A 20,301-nucleotide genomic window follows, 5' to 3' on the forward strand; every position below is an offset into this window, starting at 1 on the left:
CAGGATGTAAACAGGGAGCGGAGAGGGCTCAGATCAAAACAATAAACACCACGTGTTTCCTGTCGGATACATAAAACGTATCAACATCAACCACGTGCCTTCAAAAAACCCCCCACTTACGCTACAACATGGAGTATGAGACACTGAAGTTTAAGTTTAAAGTTTAAATTGCTGCTTCCTTCTCGCCCTTATTTAATTCTTCGTGCGGTCCCGCTTGTCACGTTTCCGTGTTTACGTTTTTTTCCTCGCAACCACAAGATTTGTTTCCACACGATTCGCTCCGCCCCTCGCTGGGCCTGTTTTGCCACCGCGTTGCTCTATGGGAAATGTAGTCCAAACAGTTCGCCCAGGGCGCTGTGATGTACGTCACGGCGTTCTACTGAAAGACTACATTTCCCGGCCACGGTCGGGCTTTGAAGTGTTGTTAACGGCTAACTTGGCTCGGGCATATTGCAACAACTGTGGGGCTGCTTGCAAACAGCTGCCTCGTTGTCGGCCACAAAGAAACGGTGAGTTTTATCATTTTCTTGTTTCTTTTTCAAGAGAAATAGTTTTAAGTGGCAGTTAAAGATGCCGGACGCAGTCGACAAGGCTTTAATTACACGCCCCGACGATGCTCAGAGAGGTGACGTTAATACCCCAGCCAGTTAAGTTAGTTAACTGTCTGAAAAATAACCGCTGACGGTCTTTATTTATCGTCGAAGCTCGACTGTGATTTAATTCACAGCTCACAGTTTCTGTTTTTCTGCTGATAAATCAACCATTGGGCTGTTTTGATCCAGGCCGCAGTAGCTGGCATCTCCACTGCGCTGCCACTGCGGCCTGTCGCCGCTAGAGGCCGCTGATACACCGCCATGTTTGTTTGTTTGTTTGTTTGTCTGTCTGAGACACTGGTGAATAGGGTAAACATTTAAATATCACCATGACACTTCCCAAGTTTATCACTTACATTAAGACAAATATTTTTTGTATTACAAGTTCTGTCAAATTTTATGTTTAGATATGTAAATGAGGCAATATCTAATGAAAAATGCACTAATTACATTTCCAGGACAGAAATCTGAACAATGGATGAAGCCACTTTCACTTTTCACATTTTTTCTATTTGTTGACATATTAGAGTCAGAATTTTTACAGAGGGGATTTTGGATATCTCTTTTTTTGCCACTCTGTAAATGAGAAAATGCTCTCACCAGCTCTAAAAAATGAAATCTTGCCATGTTTTTAGGAATAAAATGTTGTATAAATCAGACTGTGGATGATATATCAACAAGCCCCTCTGTAAAAACCTTCAGAATATAGACAGGAATAAAACTGGAAGGTTTGGTGTCTGTAAGTGCTGCTGAAGTGGAGATTAGGCTATGGCTCAGAGTCTGAGAAAAAAACTCATTTTGAGAAACGGCCTTTAAAGACTTGTACTGTAAAATGACATAGATTGTAATTGTCAGTTGTACTTGTGTGTGTGTCAGTTGTACGTGTTCAGGAGAAAGAGAGCTTTACAACGACACCTGACATGACATGGGTGAAAGAACAGGCAGGGCACAGTTTGCCAACTTTGGGTGAATTTAGAAGAAATCTACCAATGAAAGAGACAAAATGAAGTAAAAACCACCTAAATGTGGATTTTCTACCATTTCTTTCCACTATTCTGAAAGAAGACATGTTAATGAAGCAAAATGGCCCAAAATCTCAAAATTGATGGGTGTTTGCATGAAAAAGCTATGTTTTTGCCTGTAGTGTCTCGCATTATTGTTGATGAATGAGTTTAAATAATTAAGAAACTGGACGAAGCACAACAAAGTTCAGGTGGTGAATGAATGACACAATGCTGGGCCTGTTTTATTGATGAACCTCCCCATCAAAAACAAAACAAAACAAACATACGGTACTGCCAGGACCTCCCAGGTGAAATACAGGGACTTTCCATGTCTCCTGTACTGAACAGTCACAGGCTGCTGGGCTCAGGTGTGTTGGAGGTCACCTGGTGCAGGTAACGAGAGTGATTTCACTCTGCGTTATTGGTTAATCCATTGAATCCACTAGTGAGAGGACCAGCTGCTTTACTCTGTTAATGCTGGAGCCTAAAATCTAATGCTGCTATAAACAACCTGGTTATTGTTTGGAAAGATATTCTACTTTGTGTGTTTTTGAGGAAGTGCGAAAGTCCTGAAACATCAGTGTCTTTGCATATGGACACAATCTTTTTTTCTTTATAAAGTCACATGTGTTTGTTGTTTTTTAAGCTGTGGAAATTCTTGGAAATATAACATAATGAATAAATGATAAGCTCATTTTGAACAGTTTGAATTGATAATTTGACAGACAATGTGCAAGATTTAATCTTTTTTTTTCACTATATCATCATATTATCAAAACATATCTTTTTCATAAAGCATTTCCTGATTTTAACTGACCTGCATGTTTCTTTATCTCGGACGTCAACTACCTGCTACCAGTTTTACCTACCAGTGTCTCTCCACTGAATGATTTTATCCTCTGTTTATTTTTTATTTATTTTTGTGTTTCCTGCTGGATTTTATTCTATTTTAAAGTTTTACCTTTCATCCTTATCGTTTCTGTTAAGCACTTTGTACATCTGTTTGATAAGTGCTCTATGAATTAAGTTTTTATATTATTTGTCATATTATCGTCTCCAAAGTATTCACCTCTTCTTTTCCTTTAGATCCCTGTTTTCCTGTTTTTTGTTGACACCTGCCAGAAATGTCAGAGACGTCAAGTGATGCAGAGTCGTCCTGTGGCTGGACCATAATTAGTAATGAAGTATGAATCTTTTTTTCTTTATTTTTCATCACAGCTATTTCTATTGTTGATACTATTATTACTGCTGTGCTGCCTGTCATTATTCCTGACATATTTAAGGTCATCAACAAGGGGACGTTTTAGCTTATTTGATCGATTCAAATGTGCAAATCTTTCTGAACTTCAGGCAGATTGTGTCAAACATACTAAACATTTAGACAATTTCTTCCCAACTCACTGCTTGGAACAATTTTTCAACAATTCTCCTCTGTATTGGAGATTGATTTCTTATTAGTAAATTAGTTCAACTCTGTGATGCTGGATACTAGAGACAAATCTGAAAGCTTGTGAAATGAGTCGTTTTTCTCATATGTTTCACCATGTTTTTGTTTAATTGGATAAGAAAACTTTAAGCTGCTTTCAGGATTATATCCCTCTGTTACTCAGTTAATAATTAGCTCTAATGAAAGACCTGGATTATCCATCTGAAAACTGTTCAGGATATTCTCAGTGATCGACACACAAAGTGTTTTGCTCGTTGTGTTTACAGGGTTCGGATATTGAAACACTGGGGCTGGAGGCGGCAGTGGAGTATGGAGCCGAGCTGTTAGAGCGCCCTCCAGTGGAGGAGGCAGAGCTGCAGGACACACGGGCCTCTGCATCTGGTAAAATGAAACTGCAACTCACTTAAATATTGGTTAATTAAAGACAGTTTAAGGAGCCTGAGATGATCAGAATGAAAGAAAGTACCGGATGTTCCTGAAAAAACAGCCTCTTGAACAACTTTCAGTTTTATTTCATGTGTTCTGGGTGTGACTCATACATATTGATACTGAAACTACAACATTTATTTCTATTTTTAGGGGGGAACAAACTTCATCATCAATTGTCTCGGTCCTTCTTGGCTATATTTCACGACCTTACTATGAAATTGACCGTTATTTCTTTGCTATTTCTTGACATTATCACATAATTAACGGCCTGTGAATTAAAGGGTTACCGACCGTTTTTAAGAAAAGCAAAACATGATTATTTGCTCACATGTGAAATTTGACTGAGAAATTATGACAGGCATTTTTTAGCAGTAATAGTTTCTGTCAATTGATAGTCAATAGTTACTGGCACCTGATCATCTTACATTTTCTCTGCATGGTTTGATATTTGTGACGCTGTAGTCAACAGTAACTCTAACTCACACAGTTAATCATAATCAGGGTTTCCGCGGGTCATTAAAAAGCATTAAAAGTAATTAAATATATTTTGCTAAAATTAAGGCCTTAAATGGCATTAAAAGGAATTAAATTCCATTCTCAAAGGCATTAAAAAATTGATTAAAAAAATTGATTGATTCATACAGTGAGATTTTGATATAATTGCATCCCTATAGAGCACAAAGAGCAGAAAATAGGGGGATTATACAGTTAATCTACAGTAAAATTAAACGTGGGTGAAGAAATGGAGTATTTTCTAAATTTATAAAATGGTGGCAGGCTACTGTTGACTTTTCTTTTTCTTTTAATCGCTAGCTGCAAAAATCGGAATCGGCAGGTCAGGCTTTTTAAAAATTGGTGATTGGCCAGAAAATTGCAGTCGGTGCACCCCTATTGGTGTGATAAACATGCAGAACCAAGTAATTGGGTAATTGTGAATGTGTATATAGGTAAGTGTATGTACGCACACGTATAGTATTTGCAGTCACATGTATTAAAAATGTTTGAAATGGCATTAAAAAGGGCATTAAAAAGCATTAAATTAGATTTGCTGGTACCTGCAGAAACCCTGATAATTCATACTGATTGTGTTTCAGCTGGGTGTGTTGAGGAGAGAGCTGGCGATTCCCTTGACGACACGCTGGGAGAACGAACCGTAGATGAGACACTGTGCGTCTCTGAGGTGAGAGGACCTAAAAATAATCCACAGGGTGTTTTTGTAAATGATCCAGAGCCACTGTGGCGCCACCGCTGCTCTCTGTGCCAAACCTCTCAAACGTATAAATTCCCCGCAGGCGGGAGACGGTGCTGAGGGGAAAGGGCACGTCTCTCTGTTGTCCTCCAGCGATCACTCCGACATCGTAACCCTGGGAGACCTGAAGGATGACGACCATGCAGACACAGAGGAAGAGGAGACGGCGGCGGCGGCCAACGAGGAGTTTTACCTCGGCACTTCCTGCAGCAGCCAGTACGCCTTCACCGCCGGAGAGACTGGTACGACCCCGCTCACCTGTCCTCACGTTCCTTTTCTCAGCCGTCTGATCTCATTTCCACAGAGAAAATATCACGTCTGCCCTGTTCTCTACGTCACCAAAGCAGGTTTGACGATGAGTCACTGGAAGTTTCCTCAGAGTCTGGTGAACTTAGGCCACCAGCTGCGGAGCCAGCTCACCGGACGCCGCTCGTTCGCAGGTGGCCGGATTTGAAATTGCGAGTGAAGTGGCGTCTAATACGATGCTAAGCTTGCTCAACAACATGGCACCGAACTAATCATGATGCTCACAAAGACACACGCTGTTGAATGGTGTGAACCTCTGAGCACGTCTGTCCACAGAAAAACATAAAATATTGTGTTTGCATGTGTGTGTGTGTGTGTGTGTGTGTGTGTGTTTGTAGGTCAGACAGTCTAAGAAGTGCAAGCAGATAAAACAGAGATCAGCAGATTTAAGGCACTAATTTCTTTAAGAGCGTTTTTCACTCTTTGGAGAACCAAAATTAGAAACAGATTAAAGACATTTTTTTTTATTTTTGTTTTCATGTATCATTTCTAAATGTTTAGCTGTTGCTTAAAGCGGAACTATGCTCTGTCCGCTCTGCAGGAGGAGCTGATAATAATATAAATTATTCAGCATGGGAATAAAAACGTGTGGATGGAAACATGATTATTGACACAATATTTAAAAAAAAAACCAACTTTAACATCCAGATGTGTCTCTTTTGCTTTGTGTTTTTCCCACAAAGGCTCAGAGAGACTACATTTTAACCTCAATTAAACAGCTTTGGAGTAATTGTGATGGTTAAATAAATGATTTGTTCTAGGGAGAATGGAGGCTCTCTGCCTTCCGCCCAGCATCTCTTGGCTGAAAACAAACCTTGTAAGATCAGAGCCTCCGTCCCGGTGTCCCAGCTCTCGTCTCTAACCCGTAATCTCTTGTTTATGACAGATTATACTACATAAATATAGACATTGTAACACCGATTAGGATGTATAACATTATCTACGGTTCTATTGATTGATTTCTCGCCGGCTTCGTTGTAAACAAATGCACATGGCCAGGAGGAGGGTTAGCAACACAGCAGAAAAGCGATCTGACTCACACAGTTCCCCTTCAAAATGTGTCCAGACTATAGTATGGTAGTGACGGAGGGATGAAACTTCATGACACTTGGGAGATTTCTGCCCGCTAGTGCCAAAATACACTTGAAGTTTTGAGGCCGTAAACACAGCCGCCCCTCAGGACCGACTCACCACAACACCTTGGACAAAATATTTGTTATCTGCACGATTAACATCACTGCTGTCTGAGTTATTCTTGTATAAGAGTTCGTTTTCTTCCATCATAATGATCCCTGCAGCCTTAACTCTGTGTATTTTATGCTGCAGTCTTCCCGGTGCAGCAGCCGGCAGTGACGAACTCGAGCAGCAGCGAGGACGAGGCGGGACGAAGCGCCGGCACCGTCGTACGAAGACGACGGGTGAGGAAAAATACCACGAGTATCACAACAGAGCCCGAGGAAGAGGAGGCACTGGAGTCTGGTCCGAGTGAAGATGAGGAGGAGGAAGAGGAAGAGGAGGAGGAGGAAGAGGAGGTTGGAGAGGAGACGCAGCAGAAGGAGCAGGCTGAAGTTCGACCTACTGCAGCTCTGGAAGTCCGAGGTCGGGGCAGCAGCATGCTCAACAGGTGTATCCTGCTCGCCCTCATCATAGCCATCAGCATGGGCTTCGGTCACTTCTATGGTGAGACGCTCACAGGCTTTATACACCACTGCTCTTATGTGATGATGATGTTGTGTGTAGGGATGCACGATAACTATCGGTACAGATAATAATTACATAGATGAGTCAGTTTCTGCCGATTACTAGAGCCAATTATAGTTGGTCAACACTGCCTTGATTTCACTTAATTCAGTCCGTTTGCCCCCTAAGTTGATTTGAAACGATAACAAATGTTGATTTTTGAAGAGTCATACTTTTTTTGTTGTGATGTTGTTCAGTTCAGTTCAGACAACTTTATTTATCCCCAAGGGGCAATTCGGTTTAGCAGACTCAGTTTCATTAAAAGACAAAAAAAAGAAAGAGAAGGGAGACAAAAACAAGTTCATATCAGGTAAACAGTATGTGGCACAGACTCTCACCGCACGTTGGTAATAATAAAGATAAAAAATAATACATACATGGCACCATAAATAAATAGCAACAGTAAATACAACAATATAAAGTGCTGTCACATGCCCTCCAGGTTTAACAACCTGATGGCAGAGGGAAGAAAGGATTTTGCCCGACGGTTTGTCTTGACAAGAGGTGCAACAAAACGACGATGTTGGTTATATTATTTGATCAATTGAGATGTTAAATTCATCGTTACTCACTACATCTTAGATTTTCTTAACCTCGTGTGGATATAAACTACTAAAAATGTTACTGGCATCAGTTATGAGAAGCAGATAGATATCAGTTATTGGTCTCTGTGGGGAAACTAGGTATCATGCTTCCCTAGTTGTGTGCAAATAAATAATTAATGTGTAAACGCTTTGTTATTATTCTAACTTCCAGGCACAGTTCAGATTCAAGAAAGACACAAGGTTGTGGAGAAAGTCCGAGGGAACGAGTTTGACGGTGTGAGGGATCTGCTGCAGCAGCATGTTCGAGAGCAACATGTGACAAACCAGGTCAGAGACGACACAGATCGCAGCTCGAGTATTAAATAATAAATAGATTAATAAGATAAGAATAATCATCATGATCTCATTCTGTACAAGGCTTCGACATATTTACTTTTTTCTAACACAATTCTTAAATGTTGTATATTTCAGTCAGAAAGAAAAAGACCAAGGAACCGTTTATATTCCAGTATAACCTAATACAGTAGTCCTGATAATAAATCAATAACAAATTGTTAATATGTTTCATAGAGCTGTTTGTTCAACTCACCAGTTTACAGTTAAAGCAGATATCAGCGGCACGGCCGTTTCGGCTAATGCTGTGTTCAAGGCAGGCTTTTGAAACCGTAAGTTACAGCTTCAAGTCACAACTACGACTTGGTAGCGTTCCAGGTAACCCGTAGCTCGTGTTTTTACCGTCCTGTTGTCTGTGAAAGTTCCCTATAACGGCCACTCGTAACTTCCGACCCGTGAACTCGTACCAGATCGAACTGGTATGACTTCACAGGAAGGAAAAACACAAAGTACGAGTTTCTTTGAACGCACCATGAGTTAGCAGCCCCCGCCCTTGTCAGGCATCAATTGGTCCTCGTGCTACGTCACCACATTCACGCGCATCCCTTGGCTGCACACACAGCCCTTCATGCCGTTCTCTCTCCTCATTGGATAACACTTGTATCCCACAAGGAAAATTTTCTCCTCGGGTTACAGCAGAGCAGAGTGACGGAGAGACTCGTGTTTAGGCTGAAATACTTCATGTAAGTGATTGCTGACGGAAAATAGGACTATTTAGGACTTATATTAACAAAAACATTCCACTGATATCTGCTTTAAATCCTTTTCCACCACAAAACTGAGTGTCGTATTTCTCTGGATTACATCAGGCAGCTGTTTTTACTTTTTCTGTCAGTCTGTGTGATTGAGGAACATCCCATAATATTACCAGGAGCAGGTCAAATCCATGTTGTTTATCATTTTACTTTTAGATGTTTAATAAACCGAGTGAACACTTTGTCATCAATAAGGATGAACCCATAAAACCGTGACTCACTTTTTATTCCCTTGTTTCTTTCGTGCTCAGAGAGGAGACGTCGCCCTGAGAGACTTGGATGAACAGAAAGTTATTTCACTGCTCACGGAGGTGATCGAAAAGATAAAGAAAGAGAACGAGGCGATCAATATCAAACAGGTGAACATTCAGGTAAGAAGTGCCGGCTTTATTCTTCTGTGTATTACTTTATTTATTGTCTTATTTTGTTTTGTTTTACTCTTCATCTTGATGATTCAAGATTCAAGTGAACATTAACCGTGTTTCCATCACCTTGTTGATCAAATTATCTGAAAATCGATAAAAATATTAATGTGAATAATGCCGGTTCAACTTAAAAACATTCTGGAAACTGAGGTTTATGAACGGCACGGCAGCGCTTCAACAGTTCTGGGAGATGGTGACAGCTGTCCGCCTGTACACCTGCATCTTTGTTTACTCTCGGCGTGTCAGGAATGCGTAGCGGAATTGACATAAAACATGATCGCAACTCACATTTATCCGACAAAGAACTGTTTCCATCAGCATTTGTCGCATAATCTTTGTATCAATCAAGAGAAATCCGATGAGATTGATCGCATTAACTTTTTATCGATAAATTATAACATTAAATCAAATTTTACTGTTTCCATGAGGTATTTTTAATTCGATATTGCTTAATGCGAATAAAAACGTGTGGATGGAAACATGATTATTGACACAATATTTAAAAAAAACAACTTTAACATCCAGATGTGTCTCTTTTGCTTTGTGTTTTTCCCACGAAGGCTCAGAGAGACGACCTGGAAACGTTGCTGCGACAGAAAGCCGAGGAGAGGACCAACATCGCGGCTCAGCAGCAGAGGCTGGCGGCCGAAAACCATCAGCTGAGAAACTCGCTGCAACGCGAAGAGAAGTCTCTGTCCGCTCTGCAGGAGGAGCTGAGGAACCTGCGCTCCAAGATCAGAGAGCTGGAGGTGATGGGAGCCGGAGCCGACTCGCTGCTGTCGGAAAACCAGAAGCTGAAGGAGCAGCTGGAGGAGGAGCGGCAGCTGATCCGGGGCTTCCACGGCCAGAGGGAGGAGCTGACGGCCGAGGCGCAGACGCTGAGGAAGAAGCTCGACAAGGAGAGGAGGTCCACGGACGAGCTGAGGAGAGAGCTGAGTCGTCTGAGGAGTCGCGTCCCCGGAGCGGGAAAGGGAACGGGCTCGGAGGCGGAAGAGCTCCAGTCTCGTCTGATGGAGCTGGAGAAGCGACTGAGCTTCGAACAGCAGCGCTCGGACCTGTGGGAGCGGCTGTACGTGGAAACCAAAGAGGAGCGAGCCAAAGGAGACACGGAGTCCAAAGTGAAGAAGCCGAAGCCGGGCATGGCGGGGAAAGTGAAGGAGACGTTCGACGCCGTGAAGAACTCCACCAAGGAGTTCGTCCACCACCACAAAGAGCAGATTAAAAAAGCCAAAGAGGCCGTGAAGGAGAACCTCAGGAAGTTTTCAGACTCCGTCAAGTCGACTTTTCGACACTTCAAGGACTCGGCGTCGACGTTCATCGACAAGGCGCGAGGGTTTTACAAGAAGAGATGCGACGAGAGGTTTACAAGAGACTCGCAGTACAACACTCGGAAGTCGGGGTATAAAGCGCACGAAGATAAAGGTCAGAACAGCCACAAAACCAACTTCAAGGGATGCTCCGGCGTGTTCGACTGCGCCTACCAGGAGTCCATGAGTCTGTTCAACAAAGCCATGGAGCCGATCAGAGCGGACGAGTTCTACCAGCTGCTGCAGAGCTACCTGCAGCAGGAGGTCGACCACTTCCACCACTGGAAGGAGCTGGAGATGTTCGTCAACAACTTCTTCCACAACGGCGTGTTCATCCACGACCGCATGCTGTTCACAGACTTTGTCAGCGGCGTGGAGGACTACCTGACGGACATGCACGAGTACCACGGCCTCGACGACGACGTGTTCGGAGACCTCGACGACTACGTCTACAGGCACTTCTTCGGAGAGACTTACACAAAAAGCTACGGCCCGAGGTAACCCAACAAGTTAATGATGCTAAAAGTTTCCTGACAACTTTTCTTCTTAAAAACACACATTTTTCACACATTTACTGAAGAACTGAGAGAACGAGAGAGATTTTTTCACTGTTGATAACTTCTGAATAATTAACAAATCATTTCTAACAGCTCTGCCTGCAAGAATATGTTCAAGTGACATAATTAGATCTAAGTGCTTTACCATTACTACAGTATGCAACTCACAGTGCTTTAGATGAGGTGAAAACAGGAATGATAATAAAATAATGATAAAAAAATATATAAATTACACATTAAAAGCAGTAGCAAATCGTAAAATAATTAAGTTCGAAAACTGATAGAAAGGTCTTTAAGTTAGGGCAGTTAAACGTGACATTCAAAACATCCTTATAAAAGTCTGTAAGTCGACTTCCGAACCTCCTCGAACTTCACTGCTAAACACATGAATTTATTTCTAGTTATTCATACCATTAGTGTATTTTATAATTTAGTTTTGAGCCTTTTTTTTTGCTTTTCCTTCTTCAAATATTAGTATAGATTTGGCATTTCTTAATTTTTCCAGATACACTTTTAACATATGTTTAAAGAGACCCCGAGGATGAATCTACATTACCCACATTTGTTAAGGGGTCCATTTTCGATAAATATATTGTTTTGTCTTTATAGTTATTTTGTTATTATTATTATTAGTGGTCGGCTCAAATCGGTCGACCTCTAATTACCACTGTTACTTACACCTGACTCTGTTTTCAGCCAACATGTTGATGTCACTGCTGTTTTCTGTTTGACTCGCAGCGGGCCGTTCGAGAGACCAGACACAGACTCGAAGGAGTCGTCGCGCTCCAAACATCAACGCAAGCATCAGAGAGCTCGACCTCGACCACAGAGTGAACGCAAGTGGAGCAGATCAGGAAGAAACACAGACAGACACATGGCCGACGTCAAAATAGAACTGGGTCCGATGCCGTTTGATCCCAAATACTGAGGATTTGATATTATAGTTGCACATTCTGTTTTTTTTGGTTGTATTTAGATGCAAAGTCTCTCTCTCTTTTTGTTTTTTTGTAAGTTTGCACAACATTTTAACGACTTTTTAATGCTACTGAACGTCCTCGAGCTGTTTGGTGTTTAGTGAAGTGATCAGCATTAGAATTGAACGAAACAAGTGGCAAATGTGTTTGTGACGCGAGAGATTTGTGTTCATTTAACAATTGATCAAATGTAAACCACTTAATTTTTTTATTTTTCCTGCTGAAGCACCACTGATTCTCCTCTTCAACCACAGCACTTTTAAAAAAATATATATATATTTAGCAGGCAATGTTAATTGTAAACCCAAATCTTGTGCTTATTAAGAAAAATGGAAAAAAAAAAAAAGAAAAAGAAATGCCGCATTAAGGATGTGTGGAAGAGGATCAGTGGCCCTGATCCTCCTCTATGAGTTTGTTTCCATGTTCATCCATGTAGTTGTTTTAATTTGCTGCTATCGACAGGTCTGTGTGAAGTGGCTCTCTCTCGCTTTGACAAAACTGTTTTCTTACATTCCACCTCAGGCTCGTTTTAACTGGACCCAACTGTTTAAAGTTACTTTAACATGAGTTGGGATATTAAAAAAAAAAAAAAAAGCTGGAATAATAATTTCATGCCAAATTTAGTTGTGAAAAATTGGAAAAAGCACCTCTGACAAGTGATATTTCAAAACATTTGAGTTAAAATATTTATTTCAGTATCGATTCATATGACATCATGTGCAAAGAAAACTGCAATTGTTCCAGTGTTTGTCAGTGCCTTTCATAAATAAAGATGCTTCCTCCAACTCTTCCCTCGGGAATGTGAGTGTGAAACATCTCCGCAACCTTCACAAAGTTATTCCCCCGCAAAAACACCGAAATCTCCTACAAAAAAAAACAAAACACAAACACACATGAAAGTTCAGGCAACTGTGAAGTCAAACACCTGCACAAATAAAACACACGTGAGCAGAGTCGTGTGTGTGTGAGTATCGTACCTTTTCCAAAACATCAAACAGAAGCAGGTGAGTGGGCAGAGACGACTTGTAGGGAAACGACGTCTGGAGCCAGTGAAGAGGGTCGTCGTAGAATCTCTCAGCCTCGTCAACGTAACCGTCCTCGCCGAGGTCGGGCGGACACTCGAGAAACCTCATCTTCATCGGGCAGTGAACGTGGCTGCAAGGAGGAGAGGAGATCATCAGCTGTTGTACTGAATGTAGCGGACGATCGATCAGTCAGTACTCTATGTCACTGTGTCGATAAGTAAAAGTTAATTAAGTTTACATTTTAAATTGTGTGGCTGTAGGGCAGTTTTACCTTAAAAAATAAATAAATCCTGTCACTGGGAGTAAGAAAATGTGACAAGTCTTCAAAGAATACTGAATGTTTTTGATCACTCGCTTTAGAAAAGCCATGTAACAAAATCCCAATTAGACAGCATCAAATTATGAAGGCAGGACATGGAAAACATTTTCATTACATGCAGTTAACAAGATTATTTTGGTGAAAAATTTTTGAAATATTAGACGGGATCAGGCTGAGCATTTAAAAATATTTCTCTTCTGTGATGCAGCTCTAATGCACTGAAGACGACGGCTTAAGACTCTGTTCAGGACGTTTTCCAACAGCTATGAAAGTTTGGCGAATAAAAACACATTGATATATTAGGGGTGGGACTGAACATCGGCACTTATCAAGTGTCAACTAAAAAGTGTAGAACAGAGAGGGAGAAAGTATTACTATAAAAACCTGGTATCAGATGTTTTGTTAGCTCTGTAGTATTTCTTAAAGGGATACTTCACCCAAAATCGATAATTCACCAATCATCTCACCGTCACGCCAAAGAAGTGTTCTGAGAACTTTCTGAGTCATTAAAACCCTTCCTTGGCATGACGGTGAGTAGAAAATTGATGAATTGACGATTTTGGGTGAAGTATCCCTTTAATACTTGATATTATATTGACCCAGTTTATTTATTAACTGATGCTTTTACTTCGGGAAAAGGTTTGTTAACTTGCCATTGCCAATGTTTGACATTTTTTAAATAATCAATGACTGAAAAAAATTACCAAAAGTTTTTATCTGAAGAATTTAAAGGGACCAAACCACATTAAATCAACAGCTCATATCCCATGATGCAGTTCACCACGGGTGTGGCGGGCTGCGTCGCTACCTGTAGTAGGGCGTGGAGTGGCAGGGCATGAGGAAGAGGACGTCCGGCTGTGGAGACGCGGCGTCGCTGCCGTTCGGACACAGCGTCTGCAGGCGGCTCATGGCGTCCAGAGTTCCTCGCTGGTGGATCAGGCCGGTGTAAAGAGCCAGAACCAGGTTGGTGGCGACCAGGAAGAGAGCTGCTGCCCGACGCCACGTCTTCAGAGTCGACAAAGATATTCCTGTCGAGGAGTGAAATGTGATCCAGACATGAACCGACTGTTTCTCTAAAAACATCTGTTAAAGGGATAGTTCAACATTTTGGCAAATTGGCCCATTGCCATAATCGCTATAGTCATAGCAGTAGGTTCGTTACCTTTATTTGTCGGTGTAAGCTATTTTTAGAACGGAGGAGCGGAGCGGCGAGCTGCTCAGAGCTACACTACGGAGGCTAATGGAATTTCTTGGTTTCCCTCATCAAACTCATCAAAAACACAATCCAACAACTCCAAAACGCTTTCGTGGACAAGTTGTGACCTGCACATTCACCACGCTATGAGATAATAATGGAACATTACGAAACGGAGCCGTTTTCAAGGTAAATACAGGGTAAATACGGAGACTGAACGCAACGCGCATCAGCGGTTTTGCATGAATTTACCTCTAAAACGGCTCTGTCTCATAACGTTCCGTTATTATCTCATAGCGTGGTGATGTGCAGGTCACAACTTGTCCACAACAGCCTTTTGGAGTTGTTAGGTTGTGTATTTGATGAGTTTGATGAGGAAAACCAAGAAATTCCCTTAGCCTCCGTAGCATAGCCCTGAGCAGCTCGCGGCTCTGCTCCTCCGTTCTAAAAATAGCTTACACCGACAATTAAAGGTAACGAACCTGCTGCTATGACTATAGCGTTTATGGCAATGGGTCAATTTGCCAAAATGTTGAACTATCCCTTTAACATTGAACATGTGGATGGACAGCACAAGGGATGGAGAGATTAACTGTAGATGGACGATGGCCAGACTTGTCGTGTTCATATTTTTGTTATGTTTTTCTTTATTTATGCTCTTTTAGTCCTAGAAGAAGGACTTTCATGCCGATACTATAACTGAAATGGGTGCACATGTAGCCTATCATTTTTTGCTGAATGTCAATAAAAAAGTAAATAAATTATATATATACGTATATACATACATATTACCAATATTCAAGACCATGCTCAAAACTCACTTCTTTAAATGAGCTTTTAAAGGTATAGTTCACCAAAAAATGAAATTTCGGAGTAGTTTTTTATTCCTCAAAGTGCATCTGGAGACCCGGGAAGGGGGTTCGTAGTCCAGCGAAATCCTTATATGAGAGTAATAGGGCCCGACACAAATAGGTCCATAAGGGATACATGTCCTGAAGGGATATAGTCCAGAGTTTACTCGAAACGACGTCATTTAGGACATTTTTATAGCCTAAACAGTCCTGTATTGAATTTGCCTGGTGCACGCTCTCAACATTCACACGATTCAAGCCCTAACCCTAACCCACGTCATTTGTCCTAAATTTATTTTATTTATTTATTTATTTATTTAAAAAGGACAGTGTGCAGTGACATTAGTTATTGAAACAATAAAAAGATGGCTGCACCAGATTTAGCGGAGCCGCTAATTTCCATCTGTAGTCGTTGTAGACGTTGTTTCGAGTTTACTCTGGACTATATCCCTTCAGGACATTTGGATTGCAGCGGACGAGCAGTATGGAGAAAGATTACAAGGTTTTTGTGTAGTTTTATGGACGTTTTTGTGTCGGGCGCTATATTGACTCTCATATAAGGATTTCGTTGGACTACGAACCCCCCTCCCGGGTCTCCAGATGCACTTTGAGGAATAAAAAACTACTCCGGAGTATTCATCAGCATGAGGGTGAGTCACTAATGACTGAATTTCATTTTTTGTTGAACTATTCCTTTGATGTATAAGTTTATGTTTTATATTGTTTTATTGCTGTTTTTGAATTATATTTATTCTGACTTTGCTCTATTTTATGATTTTTAAAATGTAAAGTGTCTTTGAGCATTTGTAAAAGCGCTTGCAAATAAAATGTATTATTATTATTATATCATCTTTTGAATGTGACATCAGGAGCTTACTTACCACAGAAGACCATACAGAACGGCAGCACAGGATAGATGAATCTGAACTCCTTGTGAGGGAGGAAACTGAAACAAAGACAGAAAATATATTAAAGGGATAGTTCAACATTTTTTGCCCCTATAGTTCTAGGAGTAGGTTCGTCTTTAAGTTTGTCTGCAGTTTTGACCACATGCAGTGTTACGGAGAAATATTTTCATGAGTGTGTCCCAGTTTTATTTGCTCTAGTGCACACATCACACACTCCTGTCAATGGTTTCACACTCCTCTGACCGGGAGGCGACGGCACACAAAGACATTATTGACCCAACAAAGGCAGACAACAAGAAATCTGGAAGCAAAGAAACATGGAACAAGGAGTTTTCTTCAGTGTTGTCATCATGTTTCAGTGGCTCAATCACAGGTAAATACGACGAATCATCATGTGTAAAGTTGATTGTGCACAGGTTTTAACACCAGATCCCCTTCCTGTCTCAGATTCACCACCGTGCTCCGTCTCTAAGAGCGTTTTTAAAGTGTAATTTGATGAATTCAGGCCCCAGATGTTTTTACCTGTAAACTGCGATGGTCCAAACGACGGCTGCCAACAGGACTTTGTATCTTCTGAAGGCGAGGCTGCATCCATGGAGGAAGAAGGGGAGATGAGGCCCGATGACGACAGCGAACCCCTGGGTGACGTACCAGTGCCACGGGTGAGAGCCGTAGAAATCCGCCACGCCGTGAAAGACGTTAAACTTCAGAAAGTTGAACTGCACCACGGTCCACTAGAAAACAGAGAGAGCAGCTGTTACATACAGCACGATGTACATCAGCAGCAAAAAGAAAAAAAATGTTTGGAAATGTTTGTTTTTTTACCTTTTCATAAAACAGACAGTCGATCACGGTGGAAATCACAAGGACCAAAGCCCTGAAAATAAAGACAAAATGATTATATGGTGCAGAAAAAAAAGGAAAAACACAGTTAAAGTGTAATTTAATGTAGTAAATGTGTAAATTACAAACCCTAAAGTACAAACCCTATAGGAATGCAGGTTTTAGTGATGAGCTTCAGTTTTTCATCTTCCTGCCAGAAATGGTACATGAGCAGAGGAAACCAGACGATCAGAGCCGTTGGTCGAACGATGACGGCCAAGGCAACGAGGATCAAATACTTTTTGCTGGAGGGGGAAAAAAAGAAAAAAAGAAAGAGGATTAAAACACCAACAAGTTAGATGAGGGTGTTTTAAATAAAAACAAGGATTTAAAAGTGTTGAAAAGCGGAGACCTGCTGTGAGTCTTGGAGCCGGACAGGGGGAAGTAGAACAGAGCCAGAGAGGTGAGGGTGGTCTCCATGCTGTTGGTCAGAGTCCTGGTGCAGCAAAACCACGAGAACCACGAGCACAGGTGGCAGAAAAACTACAGGACAAAACGACAGGTTACAACTGTGTGACGCTTTAAACTGTTTTTTCTTTTCTTGTTGCTGATTTTGATATGTACTAGGCTACTTTTGTTTTATTGTACTTCCATGTGTATGTTCTTCGTTAGGTCAGTATTTGGTTCCTCTTTGTGTAATTCCTTGTATTGGTCTTCTATGTATCTCTCATGTGTCTTTTTTACTATTACAACAACCCGCCTGGGGACTTTAGACGGAAATTAGCCATGGCTATAATCTGGTATATTTACATGTGTATATAATATCCATTAATATGTGCTGTCCCCAGTCTAAATAAATGAATTAAAATTTAAAATGTTACACTGACATGTTGAAATAAGAGACCAAACTAATTCTCAAATCATTATACAGAGTAATTTTTCCGAACTTTATTCACTTCTATAAGTTCATTGAATGAAAATCAGAAAATTAGACCTCAACAAACACACATTATTAGAGTCTTTTTCTGTTTAAAGGGAAAGTTCAACATTTTGGGTAGGTTAGGAGTAGGTTCAGTCTCTGAATTTACCTCTAAAACGACTCTGTCTCATAACGCTCCGTGATTATCTCATAGCGTGGTGAATGTGCAGGTCACAACTTGTCCACCAGAGTGTTTTGGAGTTGTTGGATTGTTTATTTGATGAGTTTGATGAGGGAAACCAAGAAATCCCATTAGCCTCCGTAGCGTAGCTCTGAGCAGCTCGCGGCTCTGCTCCGCCGTTCTAAAAACACCTTGCACCGACAATTAAAGGTAACAAACCTACAGTACTCCTAAAACTACAGGGATTATGGCAATGGGCCAATTTGCCAAAATGTTGAACTATCCCTTTGAGTGAACTGCAGTTAAAAACAAAACAAAAAAAAACAAAACACAGCCTACAGGTAAAAAATACTCACTGTCCATTTTGCAACATCACTACTCTCCAGCGTTCGGATGAGGAAGAAGAATTTCACGTCGGCGCACGCAGCCAGGAGAGCTTGAGCTATTCGTGGAAGCCAGATCTGCAGAGAAACATGTTTGTCAAGTATGAAATTCATTTTGTCAGAGACATGCAGAGGATAAGTCGTCTAAATAGTGATGTATGTTGACGTACCAGGAGGTGGACCGAGTCGAGGTTTGTTAGGTGTAATATCTTGTATATGAAGGCGAAGAAGAGGGGATAGGAAAATCCTCTCAGTCCTTCTTTCCATTCCCAGGTCAGATACCCATAAGTCACACTGTTAAGGCTATAACAGCACAACAATAATAATAATAAAATAATGATTTTACATGATTGTTGGAGGCTTAGTTAGAAAAAACAAAATAAAAAAGCATAAATCACAGTTTTGCTCAGAAGGATATTTGAAGACCATACGATGGGAAACCTCCAGAGACTGCCAGTACTCATCAGGGACGAAGCTGGTCTGAACCAGGAAGCAGTTGATCAGTCTGAACGCCACAGAAAACACAACAACTCTGGCTCTCAGCACACCTGTGGAGTTCAGAGGGGAAAAAAATCTCATTTTAGTTTGATAAACTGGATTTATATCAACTTTCTCAGCACAAAGCTAAAGGAGTTGAGCCATCTGTTCACAGTCAACGTTGATGAAGGTAGAGCATTAAACATCCAATGGTATTATAAGGTAGAAGAGTATTCAGTGTATAGAAAAAATAGAAACCTCTGAGTTGTGTTTTTAAAATCAAAATTCAATTATGATTTGAGTTCATCTCCTGTGTTTTATTCAAAAAAGAAGGGGAAAAAACACAGCATTGCAATATAATAACAGCTATTAAATTATATTATCATGATCCATATATTTTACTGTACTGTCAAATCATATGAGTTGAGTTTAAGTAGGCTACTTAAGTGTGAGTAACATTTCACAATAAAAGTCTCACCGTCCTTCAGGGGACATTCATCTTTCTCCGAGTAAAGCTGGGATTTTCTCCTCCTCAGTTTCACATCCTCGACTTTGTTTCCAAACTTCAGCCGCTGTCGGAAGCTCTCCATGAGTGCACCTGTGTGTCCAGCTCAGTGCCAACATAGCTCAACTCACCTGTCTCTATGCAGGACAGGTGAGTTGTTCAGAGGCAGGAAGTCAAACTTTCCATTCACACAGACGGAAATAGCATTAAAAAATAAATAAAAAATAAATAAAAAAGCTAATTGCTGCTGCGTTTAAACAACCTGCAGGTTTTCTATTTATTTAACTAGCGGTATTACATTTTTATCTCCAACTACACAACAATAAATTGATATAAACTTCCACGGCGCACACATGACACAGAGGACAGGGATGTTTTTATCGCGCTTCCGCACTCAGACTCACTTCCGGTGGAGGCGCGCTGTTTCCTGACTTCAAAATAAAAGCTCGATTCAACAAACGTTATTACCGTATGTCTCAGTTCTGCCGCACAGATTGGCGTTATTAGGCTATATTACTGTACAATAAACACGCAAACAGTGAAGGCCAACTTCACTGCTACATCGCAGGTGTACACCCTTTGATATATTTTGCATTTTTTTATTACATTATTTAGTTTTTATTTTACTTATATTTCTTTTATATATATAGATTTTTTCTTGTTTGTTTTACTTATATTGCTAGTCTAGGAGCAACCACAACCAGGAGACATTTCACTACATGTTACTCTGTATGTGACAAATAAAGTAATCTTGTAATCTCAACTCATTGTGACATGAAACATCAGTTTATCATCAATTTATAATTGCATAAATATAATCCAATTTGAGTATTTAATTCCAGTCTAAGAAGCTTAAAGTCTGTCTTTTATATTATTATTATTTTAGGGTGTGTTAGTGCTCTCTCTCTCCAGCAGGGGGCGAGATGCAGGTCGGTTCTCGATTGGACACATTTCATACACAGAAGAACAAGAAGTGCATGTTAGCTCAGCTG

The 20,301-nt window shown here is 40.8% G+C and overlaps 2 protein-coding genes across 4 annotated transcripts; one reads left to right on the forward strand and one right to left on the reverse strand.

The window, feature by feature from the left end:
• Nucleotides 1–420: 420 nt before the first annotated feature.
• ccpg1 (cell cycle progression 1) lies at nt 421–12,509 on the forward strand. Of its 3 annotated transcripts, none has more exons than XM_085761943.1 (11): nt 421–509; nt 2,684–2,781; nt 3,311–3,425; nt 4,568–4,653; nt 4,766–4,964; nt 5,067–5,162; nt 6,355–6,708; nt 7,525–7,640; nt 8,713–8,832; nt 9,447–10,690; nt 11,489–12,509. In XM_085761943.1, exons 2-11 carry the CDS (start codon nt 2,722–2,724, stop codon nt 11,676–11,678), a joined length of 2,580 nt encoding a protein of 859 aa, XP_085618069.1. In that variant the 5' UTR covers nt 421–509; nt 2,684–2,721; the 3' UTR covers nt 11,679–12,509. The 3 variants fall into 3 exon arrangements, with proteins under 3 accessions (XP_085618069.1, XP_085618078.1, XP_085618086.1); XM_085761952.1 differs by having other exon boundaries at nt 5,070–5,162; XM_085761960.1 differs by lacking the exon at nt 5,067–5,162.
• pigb (phosphatidylinositol glycan anchor biosynthesis, class B) lies at nt 12,387–19,659 on the reverse strand. Its single transcript, XM_085761975.1, has 12 exons — nt 19,283–19,659; nt 18,746–18,875; nt 18,498–18,615; nt 18,301–18,405; nt 17,257–17,387; nt 17,009–17,149; nt 16,848–16,899; nt 16,545–16,756; nt 15,996–16,060; nt 13,877–14,096; nt 12,702–12,879; nt 12,387–12,588 (listed from the first exon to the last, which is right to left on the reverse strand). Exons 1-12 carry the CDS (start codon nt 19,392–19,394, stop codon nt 12,475–12,477), a joined length of 1,578 nt encoding a protein of 525 aa, XP_085618101.1. The 5' UTR covers nt 19,395–19,659; the 3' UTR covers nt 12,387–12,474.
• Nucleotides 19,660–20,301: the final 642 nt, after the last annotated feature.

This window comes from Trachurus japonicus, chromosome 3, assembly GCF_045865225.1.
Source record: "Trachurus japonicus isolate A0001 chromosome 3, Traja_1.0".
In the NCBI taxonomy this organism is placed as follows: domain Eukaryota; kingdom Metazoa; phylum Chordata; class Actinopteri; order Carangiformes; family Carangidae; genus Trachurus; species Trachurus japonicus.

What these genes read in the sequence shown, in the direction of transcription:
- pigb (XM_085761975.1), bottom strand. Translation starts at nt 19,394, where the DNA reads ATGGAGAGCTTCCGACAGCGGCTGAAGTTTGGAAACAAAGTCGAGGAT. An exon ending in CACTCCACGCCCTACTACAG is followed by an intron (nt 12,880 to 13,876) that starts GTAGCGACGCAG and finishes TCCTCCTTGCAG; the next exon opens with CCACGTTCACTGCCCGATGA. An exon ending in TGTTTGATGTTTTGGAAAAG is followed by an intron (nt 12,589 to 12,701) that starts GTACGATACTCA and finishes TTTTTTTTGTAG; the next exon opens with GAGATTTCGGTGTTTTTGCG.
- ccpg1 (XM_085761943.1), top strand. Translation starts at nt 2,722, where the DNA reads ATGTCAGAGACGTCAAGTGATGCAGAGTCGTCCTGTGGCTGGACCATA. An exon ending in AGACACTGTGCGTCTCTGAG is followed by an intron (nt 4,654 to 4,765) that starts GTGAGAGGACCT and finishes AATTCCCCGCAG; the next exon opens with GCGGGAGACGGTGCTGAGGG. An exon ending in AGCAACATGTGACAAACCAG is followed by an intron (nt 7,641 to 8,712) that starts GTCAGAGACGAC and finishes TTTCGTGCTCAG; the next exon opens with AGAGGAGACGTCGCCCTGAG.